The sequence below is a fragment of the Sphaerodactylus townsendi genome, linkage group LG05, assembly GCF_021028975.2.
Source record: "Sphaerodactylus townsendi isolate TG3544 linkage group LG05, MPM_Stown_v2.3, whole genome shotgun sequence".
NCBI lineage: Eukaryota > Metazoa > Chordata > Lepidosauria > Squamata > Sphaerodactylidae > Sphaerodactylus > Sphaerodactylus townsendi.
Genome location: NC_059429.1, coordinates 58,289,175 through 58,313,709, shown reverse-complemented (window position 1 = coordinate 58,313,709; position 24,535 = coordinate 58,289,175). Strand labels below are relative to the sequence as shown.

General features: G+C 42.1%; 1 protein-coding gene across 2 annotated transcripts; it reads right to left on the bottom strand.

Moving 5' to 3' along the window:
- Window positions 1–380: 380 nt before the first annotated feature.
- SERBP1 (SERPINE1 mRNA binding protein 1) lies at window positions 381–21,932 on the bottom strand. 2 transcript variants are annotated; one of them, XM_048498331.1, is made up of 10 exons: window positions 21,405–21,932; window positions 14,870–15,023; window positions 12,902–13,048; window positions 12,686–12,781; window positions 11,594–11,668; window positions 7,947–8,124; window positions 6,696–6,743; window positions 4,813–4,986; window positions 3,957–3,995; window positions 381–1,773 (listed from the first exon to the last, which is right to left on the bottom strand). In XM_048498331.1, exons 1-10 carry the CDS (start codon window positions 21,817–21,819, stop codon window positions 1,717–1,719), a joined length of 1,383 nt encoding a protein of 460 aa, XP_048354288.1. In that variant the 5' UTR covers window positions 21,820–21,932; the 3' UTR covers window positions 381–1,716. The 2 variants fall into 2 exon arrangements, with proteins under 2 accessions (XP_048354288.1, XP_048354289.1); XM_048498332.1 differs by having other exon boundaries at window positions 12,686–12,757; window positions 21,405–21,931.
- Window positions 21,933–24,535: the final 2,603 nt, after the last annotated feature.

Sequence of the window (24,535 nt, the reverse complement as noted above, 5' to 3'; positions counted from 1 at the left end):
AAAGAATGCTTATCATCTTACTACCCATGGGGCAAAATATATCTGATACACTGAAAATCTGCTTCTTTCTTCCAGAATGTGTTGATAGTTGAATGCACCAAGAGTTCAATCCAATACAGTAATCTTTGCTTATGTAAACAAAAATGTTCGAAGAGATCGCTCAGATAATTTAAGCCAGCTGAACACTGCAAGTGAATTTTCTTTTCCATTGTTGAATACTTTTTGCCCATCCAGTACAGCTTTTCAAAAATAGGGCTCTGTCCGTTTTGCACCTAAGAAAAGCACAAATGCTAAAAACAGCTCAAACTGTAAAAAAACCCAAACCCTTAAATAAATGGTTATTCCTATCCTAACCTCCTAACAAAAGTTGCAGACAAAAATCCTAATAAGTCCTTTTATTATTTGCTCTTCCCAATTCCTTGCATTTTGAAAGTGGTAACATTCCTGTTCACAGGGATTAAGAGAATTCTACAGTGGTAAGGAGAACTTACAATCACCCTCTGAAAATAAACATTCCTTTGTCAGCTAGCAGAGACCAGAAGCAACAGAGAAAAAAAAATCCACAACAAAAAGTGAGGTTTTGGTTTATGTCCCAAGGAGACCAAAGCTGTCCCATTTTGATGCTCACTGTCCTCCAACTTATATGTCTTCCTCCAAAGCAGTACACTGTCCCTTTGGTTTCTTCTTTCAGGACCAAGATTGTAGCTAGTGGAAGTGTATAAATGCATCCAATGCAGGTGCACCTCTGTGTTGATATACTGCACTGCCAGACAATATCAATTACAGTTTAAACAAACTGTGTTAGAAATAGATGCCACTTCCTTCCCAAGCTTCCACAGCATGAAAAAAAAGTTGCTCCCATCTACAAGATATTTTGGGTCGCAACAATATTAACAACTTTAAACAAAGTTTTACCAAACTGACAACTAGTTTTGTGAAAGAAAAGGAATAAGGTAAAAAGGAGAGTTATAATAAAGAGTTTTTCTTTTTAGAATGGCTTAGACCAATTATCCAAACAGAGGTGTTGGCTTTATGAGCAGGTATTTGAGTATAAACCAATGTGCTTTGACTATTTTTCAAGTATCCGATATCATTTTTGTATAAAGACTTTGAATACACAAGCTACCAAAGATAGAAGAAAATGGACTTCTTCAAGTTTGGATTTAAGTATTAAAAACTCAAACTATTCCAGAAGTTAGTACTAACAATTTTCCAAATTATTTTTGTACATATCCCAGCTGACCGTGGACTGAAAACAATCTGCTAAGCAGTATTAAAAGAAAAAAGTGTGCAAGAGTTAAACTGGTTGGTAGTTTAGGGGAAAACATCTAAATTTCTAAATTAAAAAATAAAAACAAATGAAGTGAAAGCTTTAACTGGTACACATTGTTCACACCTATATTTCAAGTTTGGAAACGCATATTTTCAAGCAGCAATACAAAAAAGTATCCATGAAGAATGCATAATTTCCGAAAAAAATTATGAAAACATCCCTGCTACCGTTACATTTCTAAATACAAAACTGACTACCATATTGTTGCTTCTGTGTAGCAAGAGAAGTTCATTTTCAAAACAGGTAAAAGTCAGTCTTTAGGTGTGAATGGTATGAATGAGAGTCCCCTTTTTAAATTTCTTAGTTGTTTTTAGGATCCTTAAGCATGCAAGCCTTGTACAGGAGGGCCCAACAAAGGGCAGGGTTGGCTTAGGGCATCCAGTTTAGGACAGAGCTGGGAAAGCTTCTGGATCGTCGACATCAGGAGCTGAAGCACTTGACTGAAAGAGAAACAGGATATATGTTATTTAGAGAAAGTAAATGGACGCATCACTTTCCATTTGTGTCACTACATACACAGTACACTGCAATCTAGTTCCTACAATGAACACACAGAATGTGAAAGGGTGAAAGTTATACAGCGCTATTGTGGACCAAAGGATAGTCAGAGGTTTATTATTCTACTTGTAATATGGAAGCTGCTCCTGACAATCAAGCCTATAAGAATGATCCTCTAGTCTACACGTATCTGTTTAGCTAACTAGCTCTGATGGATCAGTATCAATGGGGTGTTAAATTAAAAAAACCTGTATTTCATATCAGCAGGTATAACATAAAAAGGCAGTAAAGGCATACAATGGCACATCAAGAAGTCTAGGAAAAATATCTACAGGTTAAACAAGGATTCCAATTGTGGCCTATTTAGATGCCTGAATTTATTTTATTCCCAATTAACTGACAAGAATTACAAACATGTGACCCTGCATAATCCTGTACAATGTATAACATGCTGAACTTTTAGATGGCATATGATACAAAGAAACTGAATGTGAATTTCAGGACCATTAGTAAAATTTGGAGAAAACGGTACCTTCAAACCTCATTTTTCTTTCAGCATACAATAATTTAGTAATGAAAAGATACAAGTCATCCCATGTACCAAAATCCAAAATATTACACTGTATTGCTTATATTCCTCTCTACAAATAGCACGAAAACATTTAAGCAACATTTTAAACACATCTCAGGAGTTCTATTCTACATACTTATTAATTCAAATTATGGAGAGAACAGGAACTGTCTGGCTTATAGATGATGTGTGTTTTAATTCTATATGTACCTTTCTGTGCCTTGATGAAAATTACACAATCAACTAGAAAGCAGAATCAACTAGAAAGCAGAAATGCATGGCGAAATGAACTGTGAAATTTGCAACAGGATAAACATGCCTTACTTTGAACCCAACTGCTGAACCTGACATTGTATTTATTACTAGAATACATTTTAAGAAACTAAATTCTTATTTGAGAGGTAGATAGCAAACACGCAATCTTCACTAGGTATACTGCTTAGTCACAAATGCCCCTTTCATATAGGTTTACTTCGTATGTCAAACACAAAAAAGGTTACTTCAGATACAACAAACCATGGTTATGTGATTAAGCCTAGAACAGTGATGGCGAACCTATGGCACGGGTGCCAGAGGTGGCACTCAGAGCCCTCTCTGTGGGCACGCACAAACAGAGTTCATCATGTGGGGGGTGGAAAATCACTCCCCCCACACACACACACACACATCTAGGCTGGCCTCGGCTGCTGGGCTCGATTATTAGCATTAAACCTAATACCTAGTTTTGGGGAAGCAGCCAAAAATGATTTCTGGGGGATCCACAGGAATAGCTTGAGAGGAATCATACATCTCCTGAAGAGGGTGGTGGGGGGTGGGAATCAGTGAAAGTTACCCCAGACCTTGCCCCTGCAGAAATTCTAGGCAGCAGTCAAGGGCACTCTTGTTGCATATATCACATGCATTTTGTTACTCTATTAGAAACTACACAGAAGTATTGTGTTGTGCCAGATATTTGGTTAAGCTGAAGCGTGCTAAGTACATTTTTCTGCCTACACATGCATCCAACCAGTATCTTTCAGTACTTTAAAGACTAGTTAAAGACTATGCCATTAACTTCCCTGAGTAAAGCCCATTTCACTGGACGCATGGAACAAATCCCAGTTGAGAGTGTGCAAATTTCACAGACATAAACACAGAGGAAACAACTGTGAGCAATGGTGTTAAAAGGCAATTACATGTAAAAAATACCACTGTGACAAATTTAGGCAAAGTTCAAATGCACACAAGAGATGTACAGCAAATTAAAGGCTGAGGTCTAAATGATTACTGTCAGTCTATACATATTAAAGCATTTTTCCCTTACTGTGCTTACCCTGCATATATTCGTACTTTGCATAAAAATATCACAGACGACCCTACTCACATTTAATTGATTTGAACCTGCAAGATCTTTTTCCTGAGTATTTTCACATATCTAAAAGTGTACAAAAGGCAGTTTTCTGCTGGAAAGTGTCTGCCATGCCTAAAGTGACAGAATACTGGCTCCTATGTTGTTTAAAAACACAGATCAAGAGACTTCCACAGACTTAGCCACAATATATAAAATTAACAAACCTGGTTGGGTGTGTGGATCACATCAAACTCCTTAACCAACTGGAAGAAAACACACAATTATTAGCACATTATGTAATTCTGTAACAAATTCTGTTAACAAATGAAAAAGGCCAATAATTTCATTCCTCCTGTACTGTTTTCCAGATAATTTTGGTAGTGAGAATATTCCAAAGAAAGAATTTCAGGAACTGAAATGGTAAAGTTAAACCCTCTATCCTTAAACACATTAAAAAGAAAAACATTCCTGTTTATGATGAAGAAAACAGCACTGATTCATTGTAGGATTAAACAATATATTAAACAATATGCACTGGGTACATATGGCTATCATCATAGACCAAAATGAACTTAACTATTAATAAATGAATTAAAACCCTATTGCTATTATGTAAGCCCAGCCACAAAATCTTTCCTAATCAGTATATACAACAGCAAAGGTACCTCACAAACTACAACCCACTAATAACTGAAATGAAAAGGAATAACTTAGTTAACAGGCACATGCAGTATATATAGCAATGCCAGCCACTCTCTTCCAGAAAACAAAGAAAGCATATCCAAAGCAGCACCAAGTAGTAGTTGCTCAATGCAGCTTCACTACTGCCTCCTGATAGTGGTAGCCCCCTGAACCTACTTTTGGGGCGGGGGTTGGAATCAGCAACATTGTTCTGTTTGACAGGAGACTTGGAGCCCATCTATTATTCTCAAACCATAATGGCTAGCTAATGTATTTTACCACTCAGACTTAAAACCATCAATCCTCACAATTCTGCTGATAATTTCCGGAAAACGGTTTTATCTCTTTTTATCATCAGTAAATGTTACAAATAATTTGAATGAAAAATAGGTTAACCACCTTGTCAGTTCTGCTTCCACGGTTGGCCCTTCCCCCACGCCCACGGCCTCCTCTTCCACCTCTTCCACCTCGTCCAGGGCGACCAAGATCTCCAAAATTTATCTCCAGCTGGGATGTGATGTCATTTGCTGGCTTGCGGAAGTGATGATCCATTACAGAGTCTTCAGCATGAGACTAAAACAAAAGCCAACAATACAATATCAAGTACCAAAGATACCATCCACCAGAACCAACATAAACCCCCAAATGCAACAGCTTTACAAAAGCAACTCACCACCACCTGACTGTAATGACTGTCCACAAATGACACTGCATCCAGCTGTCATTCCCAATTACTACAGCTAGTAGACCATTTATGGGCAGAATGCAATACCATATGCACATACATTTTACTCCCAAGGAGTCTAGGTTACTCTGATATCGAAACATGTGAGAAAATACTAACTACAGCTACTATGTTGAACCTATGGCCATTAGACAACCAATTTAAGTGAACACTGACAAGGCACCAATATGAGGTTAATACAGCATCTACTTCTAGACATGTATCTGTTTTAATACTTAGTTCTCCAACAAAGTTATACAAAAGCAGCAGAAGCTTGTGCAAAAGTTGCAGATAGTTGGAGCAAAGAGTACCCAACAGTGGATGCCATATTCTCCAGTATATGTGAGCCTTCCTCTCCTCCCCTACTTTACACATATGGGGAGAGGAAGCTATAGGGAAACCAGGAAAGTTCTTGGACTTTTTAAATGAAGTGTTCTGCTCAAAGGAATCCTATGGCTGGGGCAGACTTCAGTTATTGGGACAGACTGATGTGTCTCAAAATTCAGATGACAGGTAACATCTACAGTCTCCTTGAAAGGAGCTGAGACCTAGACTGCCTGCCTGCCTGCCTTGTCCTTTCCAGGCTTCAACCAGAACCAGACCAGCATTTTCCTCACTCTTCCAAGTTAGACTTGTGACATGCAGATTTCTTCCCCAAAAAAGATCAAGTCAAACATACAAAATAGGCATGAGAAGAAAGGCAATAAAATAATTATATGATCCACTGAAATGACAATTTAAAACAGCTATCAAGTGTGCAAGAGAGAACACAGACCTGTTCAACAAAATTTTTGTAACTGATTACTTGTATGACTGTTAAAACTAGCTGTCACATTCAAAAAACACAGTATTGAAATGTCAGAATTTGTTCCTTGGGTGCAAGTACATTGTTAACCTATCACATTATAAAGATTCATTCTTTGCAACAAGGCCATAACAATGCCACATCAAAAAGCAGGTTTTCAAGTAATTTGTTCAGCAAACTTGAGAACTATTTCAAACCTCAATCACCAGAGCTTCAGCAGCTGTGGAGAAATGCTTAGGGTTGGGAACATCTACAATGTGTCAGTACAATATCATGATGTTTCCTCACGAACACCATGGAGAAGTATTTCGGACTAGAGTGTCATTAAATGACAAATGAGTAAGAGAATAGGGAAATGGACCATACAGCCACATACACGTAACCTGAACCAAATACAAAGCTTCTCTCTGAAAAATAAATGTAGTACTAGTAATGTACACGATCTGGCTGTAAGCCATTATATGTGGGAACTGTTCAGATTGCAAAACAATGTGAAAGACATCCCTTATGTATTTTCCTTTGTGGGGAAAAATGGTATACAAGGTGTATTACAAAGAAACACATGACCTTAGATGCCAGAACAGGCCCATAGGACTGCCAATAACCTATTACCGATATAGAATTCATTAAGCAGTTTCATTTCCTCTATTTGCAATGCCTATATTCGCTGGCTCTTTTAGAAAGACCCTCTCAAATTGACTTGGTTCAAAATTCATTGTGCTCCTCAACCAAATGTAGTTAAAAGATCAGTACCTCACTGGATTCCAGCTGACTCCCCTGCATCTCTGCCATCCCCTTTGTCTGATGAGAGTTGTATGTCCGACAAGCAAGAGATAAAAACAAAAAGAATTAGAGTTTACAAACAAGCAACAGTTAGGTGAATCTGGAGGATACATGCCGTTAAACAAATGGATAGAGCAAGGGAAATAAAGCAAGCAAGCAAAAGATTATCATGTGTGAAGAGAACATTTTCAATTTTCATCCTTACAAAAAAAAGTTTGTATACTCGCATAGACAGAACACATTATCTTTAGCTCAACTGAGCAGTAAGCTAAAACCAATAATATTTTTCATTTTTAATAAAGATCAGATCCTCATACACATTTCCCATGATCAAATACAGGGGTAGGAAAGGAAAGCTCTTAAGGTTCTAGAACCTGACTTCAGTCAGAGGGAGAGGAGGGTACAAAATAATAATAAAAATAAAAATAGAAACACTCAAGCAAGCAGCACCATTCTATAGCAGGGGTAGAGAATCTTTAACACTCAAAGAGCCATTTGGACCCGTTTTCCACGGGAAAAGAAAACACTTGGAGCCGCAAATAATTTTTGACACTTAAAATAAAGATAACACTGTATATATTGGGGTTTTTTACCTTTTACTCCGCTCATTCTGAGAAACGCATGGATGCGTCCGCCCTGCTGCCTGCAGGGCGGGCAAGGATGGGGCCAGCGGCTCGGCCTCGCTGGTCGCCGGGAAAGCGTCCGACCTGCTCCAATGGGGCAGGCGAGAGGGGAAGCCCGCGGCGCGGCCCAGCCGGCTGCGGGCAGTTGGTGCGCCTGCCCTGCTGCCTGCAGGGCGGGCAAGGATGGGGCTAGCGGCTCGGCTCGTGGAGCCGCAGTGCAAGGGCAGAAGAGCCGCATGCAGCTCTCGAGCCGCAGGTTCCCTACCCCTGTTCTATAGTAAGAAGAGACGAAGCTAGCAAGGGAAGCCAAGTAGAGGAACACAAGAACCAGAGGGAGAGAAATTAACTCCCCTCCCCTGCCGGCCTCCCACTTATCTGTATCCTTTGAAACCCAAAAAATGGAAAATTTGTTTGTTTCTCCTATCATTCACAAGACTTTTGCCACTACAGAAAAAGACAGAGACATGTGCTTTCAAAAAGCACACTCCATTCAGCACTCATGCTTACAGAAGTGTGTACAAATAAGATGCTTTACAATTATTTACTTCACAGTAAAAATAAATCAAACAAGTCAGAGTAGCAAAGCATTCTCTCTTACCTCCTCACTCTTTGACTTATGAAGAACAAAACCTTTTTTCCATTGTCCATCAGCACCTTCATTTGGTTTGCGGATATTGAATTCAACTTTTGCACGATCCTTATTTTGAATAGCTTTCCATTCATCCAGAGTCATTTCTTTCGGACCCTCTTCCTTGACTTCATCTACTTCATTCTCTCTGTAAGTTTAAGAGGGGCAATAGCTCATTTCACTTTGTCTGCAGTTAAGAAATACATTCAGGACAATGATCTAAACATAAGAACATTGCTTGATGTGAGTTAAAACTGAGGGTCACCTGAAAACAGTGCAGTGTGCCAGAATGTCTTAAGACAAAACCCTGTGTTTTAAAGGGAAGTCTTTATTTCAGTGGAATTTCATATTGGAAATCAAGTAAAAATGTAGGTTTTACATTAAATTATTTTTCCAGAGAAAGTGGCAGTTGTGCATTCATTCATGTACATTATCAGCGCTGCCCCACCTCATGCAACAGTGTGTCTGAGGAGAACAAGAAGGCTCTCGTGCTTCTATTATCCTCCAGAACGTGTAACACAGAAATGTTCAAGAGGGCATTCTTAACCTGACATTAGAACTGTAGTAGAATGGAAAAACCCAGAATGGTACCATGAAAATGAAATAAAATGTAATCCACCACAATTACTGTAGGGAATAATCTGGTTTTGCTGCATTGTTTTATAACCTGTAATCCACCCCTTGTTCTGTATAGCCCAGGCAAGCTTGATCTTGCCAGATCTCAGAAGCTAAGCAAGGTCAACCCTGGCAAGTATTTGGATGGGAGACCTTCAAGGAACACCAGGGTCGAGATGCCAAGAAAGGCAATGGCAAGCCACCACCTAACGTCTCTTGCCTTGAAAACCCCACCAGGGTCACAGTAAGTCAGATGAGGCTTGATGTCAACCTCCCCTCCCTCCACCCATTTTACGTTGTTTGCAATATATCCATTCCTCCTTTAACTGATTTTCGAATAATATGCAGAAGGGAAACCTTTTCTCAGAGGGTTCCTGAATAGAGAAAAACTCTTTGTTACCTAGTCTGCACCTTATGGGGGTCTGAGAGGGATTTCAAGCAGGACTGAAGTCCTTTTCCTGCAGATCCAGAGCAGCCACCATTTTGGTGAGCAGTGCCTGGTAATCTTCTTGCTTAAAGAAGCTCAGGGACTGCTCTGACACATCCATAAGGAAGGTTTCCTCATCCGAGATAAATTCCCCCTCCTCCCTCCCATCACCCTCATTAAGGAAAGAAGCTAGGTCCTTAAATGTCTGAGCGAGAGATACTCCCCCCCCCCCAGTTTCTTTGCCACCCTTTGCAGTAGGGGGGTGGTATGTCTGTCCTCCTTGGGGAGAAGGAATGTTTAGGGGGATTCTCCATGGGGTTGCTCATGTATGTTAGGGATAGAACGATGAACAAAGACAAACATTTCCTCCCTTAAGGAGGCCATCTCATGCCACATACAGTCCTTAATAAAGGAGATATCCCCTGTACTGATCTGAGAAGAGGTGACCATTGGGCTACTCATACGTAGACCAATACTGGGAAATTCCTCAGAAGTCTCGTCATGATCACTTTGAGGAAAAGCCAACAGGCATCTGCAGGCAGCAGTCTCTGTTTCTCTTTGATTCAGGAAAGGATACAAGATGGTGGCTGTGGCCCCATCAGAGCTGGGAGAGTGATCCTGCTTTCTTCCTTTGCAGCTCTGCCTGGGGGTCTCTGCTCATGGATGGATTGAGGAGTCAGTTCCTGGGCAGGAAGGGGCTTGCTGCATGGCTGGCTATGTCTCCATGGCCTTCAGAAGCTTGTGACTCCCTGGCCTTCAGAAGTTTCCTTTTCGCTCCAGCAGCAGAGCTGCAAGCTGAGCCTTTTCCCATCATTTTTGGTGCAAGAAGCTTGCAGAAGTAAAGGATAGTCCCAGAAGGAAGGAGTGCTAGAAGCAGCTAAGAGATAGCCAAAAGGCACGTAGGAGACTAAAAAGGAAGGATGAACACAGAGTTTGAAACCCCCAGAGTCCTAGGAGGTAATACCCAACAACTTTGCACTGAACTGACTTTTCCTAATCCTACTGGGATGGTATCAGTTTCCCCAATGAAGAGAGTTTTGATCTCAAAAAGAAGGTGCTTCAACTCTGGCCCTAGAATTAGGGGCTAATGAAGAAGCCCTGAGTCAAATATGTCTCCTCAGAACCACTCCAAGTGCCATGGCTCTGCTAGCACTATCAACCATGCATCTCACAACATTTAATTGCTGTTTACCCAGCCTGGAATCCTCATCAAACAGGATACTGCCCAAAGTATTTTTGTCCCTTCGTAAGGACTCAGTACGAGGAACCCCGTGGTGTAGTGGTTAAGTGCTTGCACTGCCACTCACACAGTCAGGAGTTTGAGCCCCCTGTGGGACAGATATCCTGGCATGTGGCTCATGGTCAACTCAGCCATCCATCCATTTCTTGGTCGGTAAATGAGTACCTAGCTCATAGCTAGGGGGTAAAGAACAGCCAGGGAAAGCAATGTCAAACTACCCCACAAAAGAGGCTTGCCTACGAAACCACAGCTCTCAGTGGTACCCCAGGGTCGGACACAACTGAAGGGGAAACTTACCTTTATCTAAGGACTCAGTACACTGTGCCATACAGTCCCGAAGGAATGTCCCAACAGAGCAGTGACATTTGACACCCTAAGACTAGAGCAACACAGGAATGCACTTTTTTGCCCAGTCTAATTTCCCACCCTCTTTATCCATAAAGAGAGGAATGGGAGGCAGCTCTGTAATAGGAGGGGAGCAGTTCACTGGCCATGGATTTGGCAGTGGAGCAGAATTCAGGAATAGGAATTCAGACCCCTTCTGTTTTACGTTATGTAAGTTTCCCACCTATCACGAGGAAGCTTGACTGGAGAAAGGTTTAACCCAGACTCCTCAGCTATTTCCCTGATACCCTTAATTAAAGGGAAAGCGAACTGTCCTGTATTGGTGCTATATAACACACGTGATCAGATCTTGGATCTGATTGAACACAGTCAACATTTGGATCTATTGTTCTGAATAGAGTCTGAGGTGCTCCATAGGCGAGGATGTATTCGGAACCCCGCCACTGTTACCTGGAGAAAGCATGAAGGTGTCTCATCATGTCTCGACATCAAAGAATGTTTGACAGTCAACTTGGGAGGATGACTAGAAGGCATACAACACAGGGGAGGCATGTCCCTATGAGTGCATGGGGTGCATATAGATCCCTGAACACAATGCACAAGAAGGTCAGCAAGAATGCAAGTGGAAACCTTGTGATTGAAAACATGAATTAAGGTGCCCATCCACAGCACTGAAGAGAGAATTGAGGGAAGAATGCTCTCCCTGCCTCCATCCCACAACTGTCTGGGCAGGAAACCAGCTCACTCTCAGCTTCAGACACAAGGGGGGGGGGGGGAAAGAGTGCTTCAAGAAGCCTTCTAGAAGCCTTCTAGTCCATTCTCCATGGCTGGTCTGAACAGTTCCATGTGGGACTGCCCTGAAGACACAATGATGAACTGAACTCATCTGACGCTGAAAGCAACTACGATTACATTTGTTGAACATTAACATCTAAGCTTCTCATGACTAATAAAAAAACTCTGAATTTCAATCCGCAAGTGAATACTTACTTATTCTCTGAATCAGCAGGTGGATGTTCCTCTCCCTCTGGTGTTTCCTCTGTCACATTTGATTGATCCAACTCACTGCAATTAAGAAATTGCTTGCTGAAATTCACTGCAGCTCAAGATTTACATTGTCATAAAATTCCCATTTTTTCCAACAGCAGTTAGAAAAATATCCCCTATAAATACATCACTGACAACTGATACGGCAAAGTTCAAGTGGTTTTATGCAAAAAAAATTCAGCAGAAAAAGTTCTGCCACTAGAATAATGCCACAAATTAGGGCTATTGACTCTGGTTGGCATGTTATTTTCAATTTGTGCAGCACTGAAAGCACAAGTTACTAGTACAAAATATTTTTTAAAAATAGGCATTTACCCTTTTTAACAAATCCTACATTAAAGGCCTATAAATCTAACAAATAAGTAAATAAATAAAAGTATAGCATACTCCCTACTTAAGGAAAAAAGATACACAGAACATATAAATTGGGTTAGATAAAGCAAGACAATTCACATAAGAGGCTGCCAAAGTGCATCTTTCTCTGCCTGTATGATTTCAAAAGGAGACACAGCAGATCACTGGGTAAATCAGTACTTCCGCAAGTTTCTCTAGTGGATCCAATCCATTAAATGTATTTCAAGTGTGCATATGTTTTGTACAAGGTTGAAGATGAATCCATCCAAGATGGCGATCATGTGGCTAGAAAAGATTGAAATGCTAGCTGAAGGGTCATTCCCGAGATTCGGTAGTGTTCAGTTGATAGTTGTAGACTCTGTAAAGAGCCTGGGGCTTCAGTTGGTTTCTGTGCTAATAAAGGACTAAAAAGTCTAATAAATAAACGAATAGCTAAATCACCTTCGGACATTTACGGGACAGAGCAAAATGTGCATAGGGTGTGCTGAAAAGGGCCCTATCCTAAAACTAGGCCTTGCTCACTGTTTATATACTTAGAGCCATTTTAATCTGGCTTTAAGTCAGGTTTTCAGATCACAACCATCTTGATCATTTTGACGGACCTGAATCAACAAAATGACAGGGAGATGTATCACCTTGATAATTTCTGAAAATCACATTTAAAACAGCAAAATTTCTTACGTTAGTTCATCTTTGACTGTTCCCCAATTGTGTGATCCGCTTCCACCACGCTTGTCCTCATGCTTTAGTCCACTGAAATGTGAATGTGAAAGAGAACTAACAAAACTGAGTTAACATAATAGTGTTGGGATATAGAAATTCAAAAGTAAATTTTCTGAAGTATTGCAGAGAAGCAATGTATTTTCAAAGGTCTAAAGTGTCAAGTCTAAGACTTACGATCTGTCGCTTCCACTATGCCTATCAAATTCACGTTTGCCTCTAGAGTCAAAGCCATCTCCTCTGCCCATGCCACGTCCTCTGCCACCACGACCACCTCTTCCACCTGGACCACCACGGCCACGCATTGGGCGATCAATAATGGGTCTATTGTAAACCAAAGTGAAATTGCAAGTGCGTTTTATATTCCTTTGTGAAAAAACAAATTATAAAAATGGCTCCTGAAACTCTTCAGTTTTATATACAACTTACTTCCATCATAAAAAGTACTGTTATCAAGCAGTGACCTTTATTTTAGCCTCCTCACTCCTCCAATGATAGCATTATGCTCATGGATAGGGTAGAATTATGCTCATAAGAACATTTAAAATAGCTGGATTAATTCAGAACATGTTCATTACCATATATACTCGTGTATAAGTCGACCCGCATATAAGTCAGGGCACCTAATTTTACCACAAAAAACTGGGAAAACTTATTGACTTGCGTATAAGTCGAGAGTGGGAAATGTAGCAGCTACTGGTAAATTTCAAAAATAAAAATAGATACCAATAAAATTACATTAATTGAGGCATCAGTATGTTAAATGTTTTTGAATATTTATTTCAAAGAAAAACAGTAAACTAGCTCTGTAAGTGGAAAAGAGGGTCAACAAAAACAATATGGTCTCAACAATAACTTTAAAAGTACAAAAACCTTAGCTCAATCAGCAATCAAGCTAAAACACAAGAGTTAAAATCCTTCAAAACTGGATTTTTGGTCAGGGGAGGAATGTTTATGTTAGCAGTACCAACATTTCAGAGTATCTTTAGGAGACTCTCCTGATGATACCACCCAGGTTTGGTGAAGTTTGGTTCCGGGGGTTCAAAATTATGGTCCCTTAAAAGGGACCACATCTACTATTAGCTCCCATTGGAAACAATGGGAGCAGGGAGCACCCACTTTGGGGATCCATAACTTTGGACCCACTAAACCAAACATTACCAAACTTGGCTGGTATCAGCAAGAGATTATCCTGACGATACCACCCAGGTTTGGTGAAGTTTGGTTCAAGGGGTCCAAAGTTATGGACCCTCAAAATGTAGCCCCATCTACTATTAGCTCCCATTGGAAACCATGGGGGATGGGAGCACCCCCTTTGGGGGTCCATAACTTTGGACCCCCTGAACCAAACTTTACCAAACTTGGGTGGTATCATCAGGAGAGTCTCCTGAAAAAGCCCTGAAATTTTGGTGCCACTAGCCTAAAAACTGCACCCCCTGGCGGCTGACAAATTAAAAACCCTAAAATATTTTTTAAAATACACCTCACTCGCATGTAAGTCAAGGGGGGCTTTTTCAGCACAAAAAATGTGCTGAAAATTTTGACTTATATGCGAGTATATACGGTAAATTATACATAAATTGTAAGAAACCGGTTAACTAACAGCCAAATCGGAAGGGTGTGTATGTGTGAATCCTCCTCTGGAACCAGCATACCCCTGCACTGGCATGAGTGTCCATTTCGCCAGTGCAAGGGCAAATACAGGCAGTAGTGGGTCAATTTGCCTTGGCAGCCAGGCGCCCAATCCAGAAACATCCTCTGTTGCACAGGCCCACCAGCTCAAAAACTGTGTGCCAGCATGGTCAACAGCGTTCAGGGTGGGTGGGGGGAAAGGCACTTCTCAGTCAACCTATAGTGCCCAATCGCCCCTGTGCGCCGACAGAGATATGCCACGATTTTTGTGGCATATCTCCATTCTTCCTTATGGGAGACAGCAGGAGGGGGGGGTCACTTTTTCAGGTTTCTCGCACTGCGGGAGAGCCCTTTGGAGGGAGCATGGTGGTACCGAAACGGCGTTGTCCCTGCCCACCCATCAGCTCTAGCTCGGGCTGTAAATGTCTTTGTATTAAATCCATTAGCAGAATTAGATTGCATCCAATTTGCTAAAACCACTATTCCATTAAAAATACTTAAGATTATTCTTACTTGTCAACAGAAAACTCTCCTCCTTCACCCTTCTCTTCAGCAGGTTTGTCAAATCGCCGCTCACGAGGAGGCCGTCTCTCTTGCCTCCTTTCAATAGGTTTCCCTTCTCCCTGAGGCTGCTGCTGATCAGGCCTTCTGCCAATTCGTCGTATCCCTAAAATAGAAGGAAGTCAGTCTGCATCAGTAAATTTTTTATCCTCTTCCACAAAACTGCTCTTTCACACACACACAATATCTTACAGACAGTTCATGAATTACAGCTTTTTAGAGGCTGTAGTAGAATCGTAAAACTGTCCTGATCTGTAAGACAGTCTTTGTTTTGTGCATTTTCATGTCCCATTATGATCTATGGTCATTTCTGTGAGTTTCTAAATACTGTTTCAATCAGTTTTCTGGAATCACCTCAGCTAAGTCTTTTAAGGCATGCACTACTGAAAAAGACATGCATTTAGTGAAAAAAGTATGCTTTGCTGTGACTGCTGGTCATGTCTCATTGGACAGTGCATCTCCTCCCTTCATCCCCAAACATACACCTCAACTTTGGAACAGCTTTTAAATATGTTAATTATAGAAATGGAAGGGTGGGTCCATGCTCACATGAACTCACAGAACATCCTTCAAAAAAGAATAAAAGCCTTCCCACTTACAGGCCATCTTATACCATTCAAGAACTCTCCCATTGTTAAATGCCTTCTAAGAATGAAATTAAACTGGAGATATGTGCTCAACAAAGTTATCATTCTATTTTACATAGTTTTAGCAAAAAGGAAAGTTAGGAAAGAAGCAAGAAGTCCTTGTTTTGCATATACAGCTCCTCAGCTACTAATATTGGATAAGAGCTTGTGGTAATGGTTATAAGGGAGCGCTCTTATTGCTTTAGGGAAACTGCATATGCAGGCCTATGGAATGCCATAGTCATGTTCCTCTTCCATCAATTACCAAACGCTCAGCAAGATTTTTCTAACACAAAGAAAGCAACTCTAGGTAGTATTACACAGAATTTGTCAGGGCACTCACTGCTGCAGTGGTGCTAGTGAAGTTCCATAGATGCTTGGCCATATTCTTTGCACTCCTAAACCTAAGCTGGTGCAAGTTCGATTTGCCAGTGAAACAGAACAATCAGTCAAGTAGACTCCATGCCTCATGTCTGAGAAAGAACGCAACTTTCTGCTCTGGAAATTCACCTCCTTTCTCTCCTAAGTACAAATGGCTGCCAACATCACATGAAAATCCTAAGGCTTACATTTCCACTTTACAAAAAGAGGCTCATTTTTCAATGCAGCTTTCAAAACTATGAATACATCTTTACATACGTGCTTCTTATTTGGTAATTTTTCTACATGAATTTGCATTTGTGCTCCTTAAAAGTAATGACAGAACAAGTCCCCCAAATATTAGAGCCAACTCCCAAAATCAGATTAACAAATAATAGCTACATGTTAAGATAAAACTGGTTTGTTCCACAAACTCTTGGCAAACAGACATAAGAAGCTTCAATAGAGAAAGTGCTTGTGTCAAGGAAATTGTGTCAAGGTGTGAGAGAGAGTCATATTCTTCTTTTTGCGTTCCTTTCAGCAAATCCCAAGGAGCATCAGGTAAATCCTTCATGGCAATCTGCCTCCTCTCTGCTCCCTATGAAGCTCACATGGGGCCACCTACACTCTACCCCAACTTCTGAACTGCTACAAGGGACCCCTGAGCTGCAGAAAGACAGGACCACATTCCAAATCACAGGGTCAGAGCACAACCCAACTTTCCAGCTGGCAAATTCTCTCAAACTCAACATGTTAGAATATGCACCAACAATCAGTTTTTCTTGTGTTGCTCCAGGCTCCACAGCTCAACATCAGACATTTTTACCTGTTTCTGCCACCCTCTACCTATAGTTTTCTCTCACCCTGGTATAATCTTTGGAGGAATTCTGATACAAGGCTTCTCATTGCTTCAAAGTGTCCCAAAATGCCATGTGATAGAATTCCACCCCACAGGATGGACAAGCTGGGTGTCTGTCACTAAAAAGTGACCAGGTTATCGCTGGCTACCACTGACAACCAAAGACTGTTGGAATTGTAAGCACTATAAATAATTCAAGTAACTGCACTTTAAGCAGATCAAGAGATTTTAAAGATGCTTTTATGTAACACAACGCCAAGTGTAGTACATGAAATTTTCCAATACATTACATAGCTGCAGCTCAAAGTATAAAACACTGACTAATAATGAATAGAACAGTCTTGCGGCTTTATGTTATATATTGTAGATCACACATGCATAAATATTTAAAATTACTATAAAGCCAGACAAAACAGCATTCCTGTGCAATATTCAAGAAAAAAGCAACTTTGTGGAACAATTACATGCACAAAACTACCTGCTGTCCTTGCCAACTATCTCCCTGATTTCAAGTATAAGAAACACTGTATAAATGCAGCCTATACAATTGCCACTTAAAAATCTGAGACTAACTTTATCCTTAAATATGTGATCAGTTATTTGGGATGGGGTGGGGGGAACAAAGTTATTACTCACATAACTGATTTTTAAAGATACTTATGCACTTTTAAACCATCTGCCAGTCTTCTGGAAGCTAACCAACAGTCAATGAAAATGGACCCCCTGTGCCCTTAGTACAGCTAAAAGGTTTGTATTGCAGCCCTACAGAAATAAATGCCCACCTTCTGTGAATCAATGAACTATACACATTTACCAGTATTTGACACATGGCATATAGGTACCAATTTAATTGGTGCCAGATTTTGATGGGTTGTACTCCTTTTGTTTTTTTAAAATAGTCCTTGTATACAACATACATGACTGTAAATGGCCAAGTTGTGTGCATAACCTTTTACAACTCCTAAAACACTAGCCCTTATCCAGAAGCAATAGCTTGATTACTGTACACATTAAATTGAGGCCATTTGCTCTAGCGTCATATAAGTCAACTAAATAGTGGAATTTAACTACACCCGAAGCAGATTTTGGACTAATTAGCTTTGGACTAATCAATCAGTTTGTTTCTTATATGGGAAACTTAAACTTTTAAAACTGCCCGAAGAATGGGTGATGATGTGGTTTGCATTGCAAGTGCTGCTCCTTGTGCTACCAAACAAGGTGCATTAAACTGCTACACACTACTATTCATCAGTGGAACAGGGGAAAAAGCAATCACAAGTGCACAAAATTGAAAAAGTGTCAATTTCACACCAGAGTCTTGATTAATTTCTTATTCAAGAATAGTGTAACTGGGAGCTTGTAAGTTTTGTCTCATTTACTAGCAAACCATAACTGGAGATTGCTACTGAACTCTCTGTAGGTACAAAAAAACCTGGGGATGGAAAGATGTAGTGCTTAGCTACATAAATTCCTGTTCAAGAGCAGAACACAAAACTAGCCTTCTATTCTGTCCAGCACAATAACAAAGGAATCTCAAGTGTGACCTTCACAAATACAAGAAAGCCAATCTCACCATGATGAATACTAGCCTTCTGAAATATTTTCCTGTTTTTATTAAACTGGTGGCATTATTTTTTAAAAAAATTACGAGTGTTGCGGAACCTCTTGTAAAAAATGTCTAGCCAGAAGAAACTGTTACCCTCAAAAGATTCATACTTTAGAAAGTCAGACATTTGTATTAAAAAAATCAAGGCGATAACATGCACGTGGCATTTAAAGAGTATCCATATCTGCATTAAATTGTAAAACAAGGCATAGCAGAGAAGGGTTCTACTGCACTGAGATTGAACCATTTAAGTGAGTGGTTTAGGCCGTACATAACACTACTCTCCTCCCTCCCACACCCACACAATGAGCTTGGCCAAAGCTGATTGAAGGACTACCTGAAAAGTCCATGTTCAATGAAAAACAGGAGACAGATTTTCATTAATCCAGGGCTCAACAAATCCCAGGCACAATGGCACCTAGATATTGTGGTGCCTAATATTTTTCTCAGTCATTTACTGGAAGATCCTCATGATGACAGCTATAGTTTACACCATATTTGTTCATATACTAGGATGCTTTTGTTATTTAATTCATCAATTTATTACCTGCCTTTCTTCCCAATGGAAACCCAAGGCAGCTTACATAATTTCCCTCTCATATTATCCTCAAAACAACCATGTAAGGTAGGTTAGACTCAGAGAGAATGACTGGTCCAAAGTCATCCAGCAAGCTTCCATAGTGCAAGAATTTTAAGAAGTCTAGGATTAGGTTTTGTGGAAGTACTGATGAGAAAAGTATGGTCATTAAAATATAAATATCTAAAGGCAACAACTAGCTCCTAAGTGTTTGTGATGGCTCCTAAATCTGCAGAAAATTGTCCAGTGCCTGCACTAATCCAGCACAAGGGTCCACAAGGGATGGCAAGTGGCTTAAATCACAAATATATTCCTTACAATAAATTAATAAACTCTTAATCCATTTTGACCTCAGAGAGCAATTAAGTACTAGCATCAGTAACAGTTTCTGTATGTTACAAGAAATCACCCAAATGCACTGAAATCAAGCTAAGTATTACGTGCTCAAATAGGGGTTCCAGTATAGCTTAAAACAAACTTATTAATTCATAAATCCAGCTAGTATGCCTCATAAGAGCACTTTCATAATACACTGGGCCATGTTTTACAAAGTTACCAGTCCCAGCTGTTCTAGTCTGTAACTATCTCTTACTGTAACTGCTATACAATTAATGGTGTGTTCCACTGATTAAACCAATTTGTGCCCATCAGATAAACCTTCCCACCTATATTCCCCAAGCCAAGCCACATGCTACTGCTGCTACCCCCTATTCTTCATAGTCCCCCTTTTCTAGTAGGATTTTAGCTAAACCAGGCAAATAGTCAAAAGCTTGCCACATGGCTCTTCCATTATGTTCTCTTCATTAAGATACTACAAATGCGTATGTGATAGAGGAGTAAAAGACAAGCATTTTTGGTGGGCCCACAGGGATACTGAGTAGCCACATTTGGCATGAGAGCCAGCAGTTAAGGACATCATACATTCTTCTTTTATAGTGTAAATCTCAAGTAAATGACAATCCTTCCCCCAACCATTTAACTCATATTTAAGAACAACTTCTAAAAACTGTGACCTTAGCACTACACCGTCTATTATGAACTGGAAGCATTTCCTCTTCAGAATAGAGTTACTACTTACTGTAGTTTAACGATAAAGGAACACATCCTGTGATTGGAGTAAACTCTTAGATTTAAAATTAGTCAAAAACAGATGGCAGAGAGCATAAAGTATACATATAATTATATATTCAATACAAATTAAATTGAGATGGTGAGTAAAATATTGTTGTACTTCAGTGCACTGAACAAATTCTTGAAATAAGCAGGTTAAAGACACTTTGCAAATTCCCTTTACCAGTTAAACCTAACCTATCATGTTTCCTCTTAAAAGAGTATAAGGAACAATAAGTAATAATCATGCTCTTCTTATTCTAGCGAAGATGCACATTTCATCTATTCTTTCTGCAAAAAAATCAGAAAAATCAAAAGAATATCATATAGCTGATTGTTCAATAGGAGGAAAAACCCTCTGACCACACATTAAACACATGAATTATCAATTTTCTTGCAATGTAAGTTAACACGTCCTATTTTGCAGTAGTTTTGCAGAACTCCCTAAGTTAGTAATTTAGTTCTTTACTAGCCTGCCATGCAACAAAAATCAGAAATGAACTAAAACACTACTGTATGTATAAATGTGCAGAATTCCTAAAATCTGATTTTAGAAAAAGCATGAGGATTTAATTCCCCTTCAAGAGAACTTCCCTAAGAGTAGCCATGCATGGGATGCACTATGTGTAATTGTAACATATCAACAAGTGTCAGTTTTCTTCGTTTAACCAGCCCAATGAAACAGCCTCCATTTTACCTCTTCGCCCAGCCATACTAGGCGGCAGCAGATAGATGAATCCAAACAGCATGCGGAAAACGCACGTGGCCCGGGGATAAACTGGCTAAACTTCATTAGCACCACCACGCGCCTTTTCGGGCTAAAGGCGGCCCACTTTCACTGAGCCAGCAAAATCATTCCACAATTGCGGGGGGGAGGGGGTGATTCTCTTGTTCACAGTAACTTTAAGTCTGCTTCCAACCCCCAAGTGCACAGCCGACTCTCTTCGCAGGTCTTTAGGGGGTGCGCCGTCAACTGACATTTCCCCACCGAGCGACACCAACCCATGCAAGAACTTTGGGACATGCACTTTACCGCACAGGCTGCAACGGCCCCCATTTCCCTCCCACGAGGCGCAGCGCGTGGACACACGACCCCTTCGCCTAACACGAGGCGGCCCCACGCCGCATGCAGGGCGCAGCGGCCTCCATACACAAGCAGCCTTCCCACTTATGACGAGCGTGAGGGGTCAGGGGCGCCCCTAGGAAAAGACGGGAGCTCCTCCTGCTTCAGCAGCCAGGGGAGGAACTGCGATGGGGGGAACAAGGCTCCAGCCCCTCGCCGCCGCCGTCGTCGTCCCCCGCCCAACGGAGGCCCTGCCCTTGAGAGGGGATCCCGCTCGCTCACTCACCTTCTTTCCTGAGGGGCGCGGAGCCAGGCTGCCCGCCTCCATCTTCCCTCCGTTCCCCTGCGCCGCCAGGCCCAGCAGAGACCGCGAAGGGCGGCAGCGGATTCTTGCGCTCCTTCTGCGACTCCCTGCGCAGCTGCTTAGCCGCGCTGCCGCTCCCGCCCGCAGAGCCGGCCTGGCCTGAGCCGGCGCCTCCGCCTGAGTTAGCTTGAGCCGCCTGGCCACTGCCGCCTCCACGGCCGCCTTGGTGGCCCCCTCCGCCGCCGCCGCCGCCGCCGCCGCCTCCTCCTCCGGCGCTCTCTTTCTTACGGCTCTCGGCCGCTTGGATCACCTCGAAGGGATCGGATTCGTCGTCCAAGAGCTGGTCGAAGCGGTTGGTGACGACGCAGCCGAAGCCTTCCTGCAGGTGTCCGGGCATGATGGACCCCTCTCGGCGGGATCCTCCGCGGATGCTGCCCAGGCCCACCCCCTGCGCGCTCGCTCGCTGCCCACACAAGATGGCCGGCCCCCCAAGAAACTCGCTTCTCTTCCGGCGAAAGGGACATCCGGGAAACAGCAGGCCAGGCCTCTGGCGCCCGCGGTGCATGTCGGAAGCTCGAGGCCGAGTACTCTAACGGCACGGGCGGTAGGCGCGCATCAGACGCCGGGACTACGATTCCCAGAAGGCACTGCGGCACCAATGGGTTACCTCCAGCTTCTCCCTCTGAACCGAAAACACCCTTTAAAAGGGAGCCCTGGAAGGATGGTTGAAACGGGAAAGGCCGGTGTTGCTCACGCTGCTAATTCAAGAGCAGTTCCACAATGAATATTTACGAGAATGTGTAAGACGTCTGAAATGTGTCCACAGAACTGCGACACGTGTGTGAAGCAACACGTGAGTTTCAGGAATTATGCATCGTGGACAGTCGATACATGATTTAGGCGAATGATACAATAACCTTCACACCTTTAGACATTACCAACTACTGAAAATTAAGGGATCTCACTTATACTCTGGGTTGATCTAAATCTGTAATGACATTCACATTCAGTAACTGGATTAGAATTACTCCACTCGAACACAAATCTAAAGGTGAGTGGTCTTATAGCTGGGAGCACAAACTCAGTGAATTCATGGATTGGCTTCTCAGACACTAATGCTTTCTTATTGTGAAATAGGTGATTGTGGTGATAACAAAGAAATCTGAGTTTCTTGACATAGCTAACCACAAATAAAATTTACCGCCCCAATTACACAGAGACACATAGATTGGTTCAACGAAGCAGATAAGCTTTTATTGCAATAATAGCAGGACAATGTGCTGTAGTCAGCCAAAAAAAATTGTCCAAAAACACATTTCAAAGACACTTTTTATATAATCTTTCAAGCAGGCATTTTAATTTTGCAAACACCTGATTGGTTACATTTTGCCACCACACAATTGTCTGAAAGTGATTGGTCTGGTGTCAGAACTGACCACCAGTCAGGCCAGCTGCGGGTGGGGGACCAGGGGCATACATAGGGTTTCACATGTCCCCGGGTGCCACCCATTGCATCATGGGGGGACACAAAATTGCCCCCCACTCCTCCGGCGGAGAAGAGGAGCAGGGCCGCAACAATACGCCACAGCTGTGGCACCGATGGCCCAACCAGTCGTGGCTCTGAGGGCGCCTGGAGGCTGGTGATGGTGGCACTGTTGCCCCCTATGCCAGGAGCATGCTTCCCGCCCCTGCCAGGCTCCCTGCGTGCCCCGCGACGCCGGCCCAACCGGCGACTTCCCGCCCCAAGGCCCTGATGCAGCCCAACATGGCCAGACAGAGCCAGCCACTGTGGGGGGTGGTGATGGCCAAGGTGCCTCCCCTGGGGCCTTGCCATGGCCCAGGAGAACGCGGTTAGATGGCCACGGCCTGGGGCGCTTTCCCAGAGAGGCCGGCAGTGGCTAGAAGGTGTGGGTCATGCTGCTGGGCCCTCTGAAAGCGAGGGCAGAGGCCAGCATCAACGGGCTGGCCGTGCCTGACAGAACACTCAGGGACGGCCAGGGATTTTGGGCTGCACCCGTGAAAAGTTAGTTAAAAATTAAAAAGTGCATGAGGGTGGAAAAATCAGGTCTTATCCTGGGCTCCGGGGGGGGGGGGGGCGTTTTGCCCCAGGGCCATTTTCTGCTGGTAAGCTCTGGGTGGGACCCTCTGTATCTTACTGGTCAAAGGGTCTGTCTGCAGATAGCTAAAGTAACAGTGGACCCAGGTATAACTCAGCTGAGCCTGTAGCAGGGCAGAACAGCAGAGCCAAGGTAAACAACATGTCACATACTCCCTGTTTTCCTTGACAGTACACTTGTTGGTTCAAAATATGATCATATCAACAATATGTATGTGACAGCTCTTACTTCAGACTTGTGTTTGTTCCCTCTAGACACTGACACTTATACCCTGGCAATTCCACCTTACAATCTAATATTTCCTACGAAGTGAGCTTTGTCTCATAGCCTGGAAAGTTGTGTTGGTCTTTAAAAGGTACTACTGGATTCCAATTTTGTTCACTCTGAAAATTATGACATGATCTTATGTACAAAATTACAGTCGAAATGCTCCTCAAAACTTAAAAAAACCTAATTTTTAAATGAAGGGGCACTACATGTACTAAAACACTGGAAGTCACTCCATATCCCACGGAGCATTATATTCACAATTGCCATGAACCAGAAGAGCGACATTCTGGGTGTGAGACTGTCACCTTATGGAGGCTCATAGCATTCCTATTCCTCTGGTGTTGGTTTCAAAGTGGGAACCGCCTGTCAGCTACAAGCTGCACCAGGCAAGTGTCTTGCCCACTTCCATGAAATACAGAACAAGAGCCACATTAGAGAATGGTGCTCTGAAGAGCCACAGATAGCAAAAAATCACATGTGGCTCCTGAACCACTGGCTATCCCTGCACTAGAACTTTGCAATGAATCATAATAATGTAGACTTCTGCCTAGTGTCACAATTTCCCCAGCTGCTTCCATCAATGCCCGTATGAAGGGTACAACCTTAATGTGTAAAGGCTCTAGCATATCAAATGGAGAAAGAGCTATAAGCTTTCATAGATGGACCCATATAGTGCTCTAAGCTTCTTGAATGATGGGTGAGATAACCTTCGTAGAGGAACTTCAC

Bases quoted from the DNA above. Each gene is read 5' to 3' on its own strand.
- SERBP1 (XM_048498331.1), bottom strand. From the start codon at position 21,819: ATGCCCGGACACCTGCAGGAAGGCTTCGGCTGCGTCGTCACCAACCGC. The intron at 11,669-12,685 runs GTAAGAAATTTT...TCTTAATTGCAG, and splicing joins ACAGTCAAAGATGAACTAAC to TGAGTTGGATCAATCAAATG. The intron at 8,125-11,593 runs GTAAGTATTCAC...TTAAACTTACAG, and splicing joins CCTGCTGATTCAGAGAATAA to AGAGAATGAAGTAGATGAAG.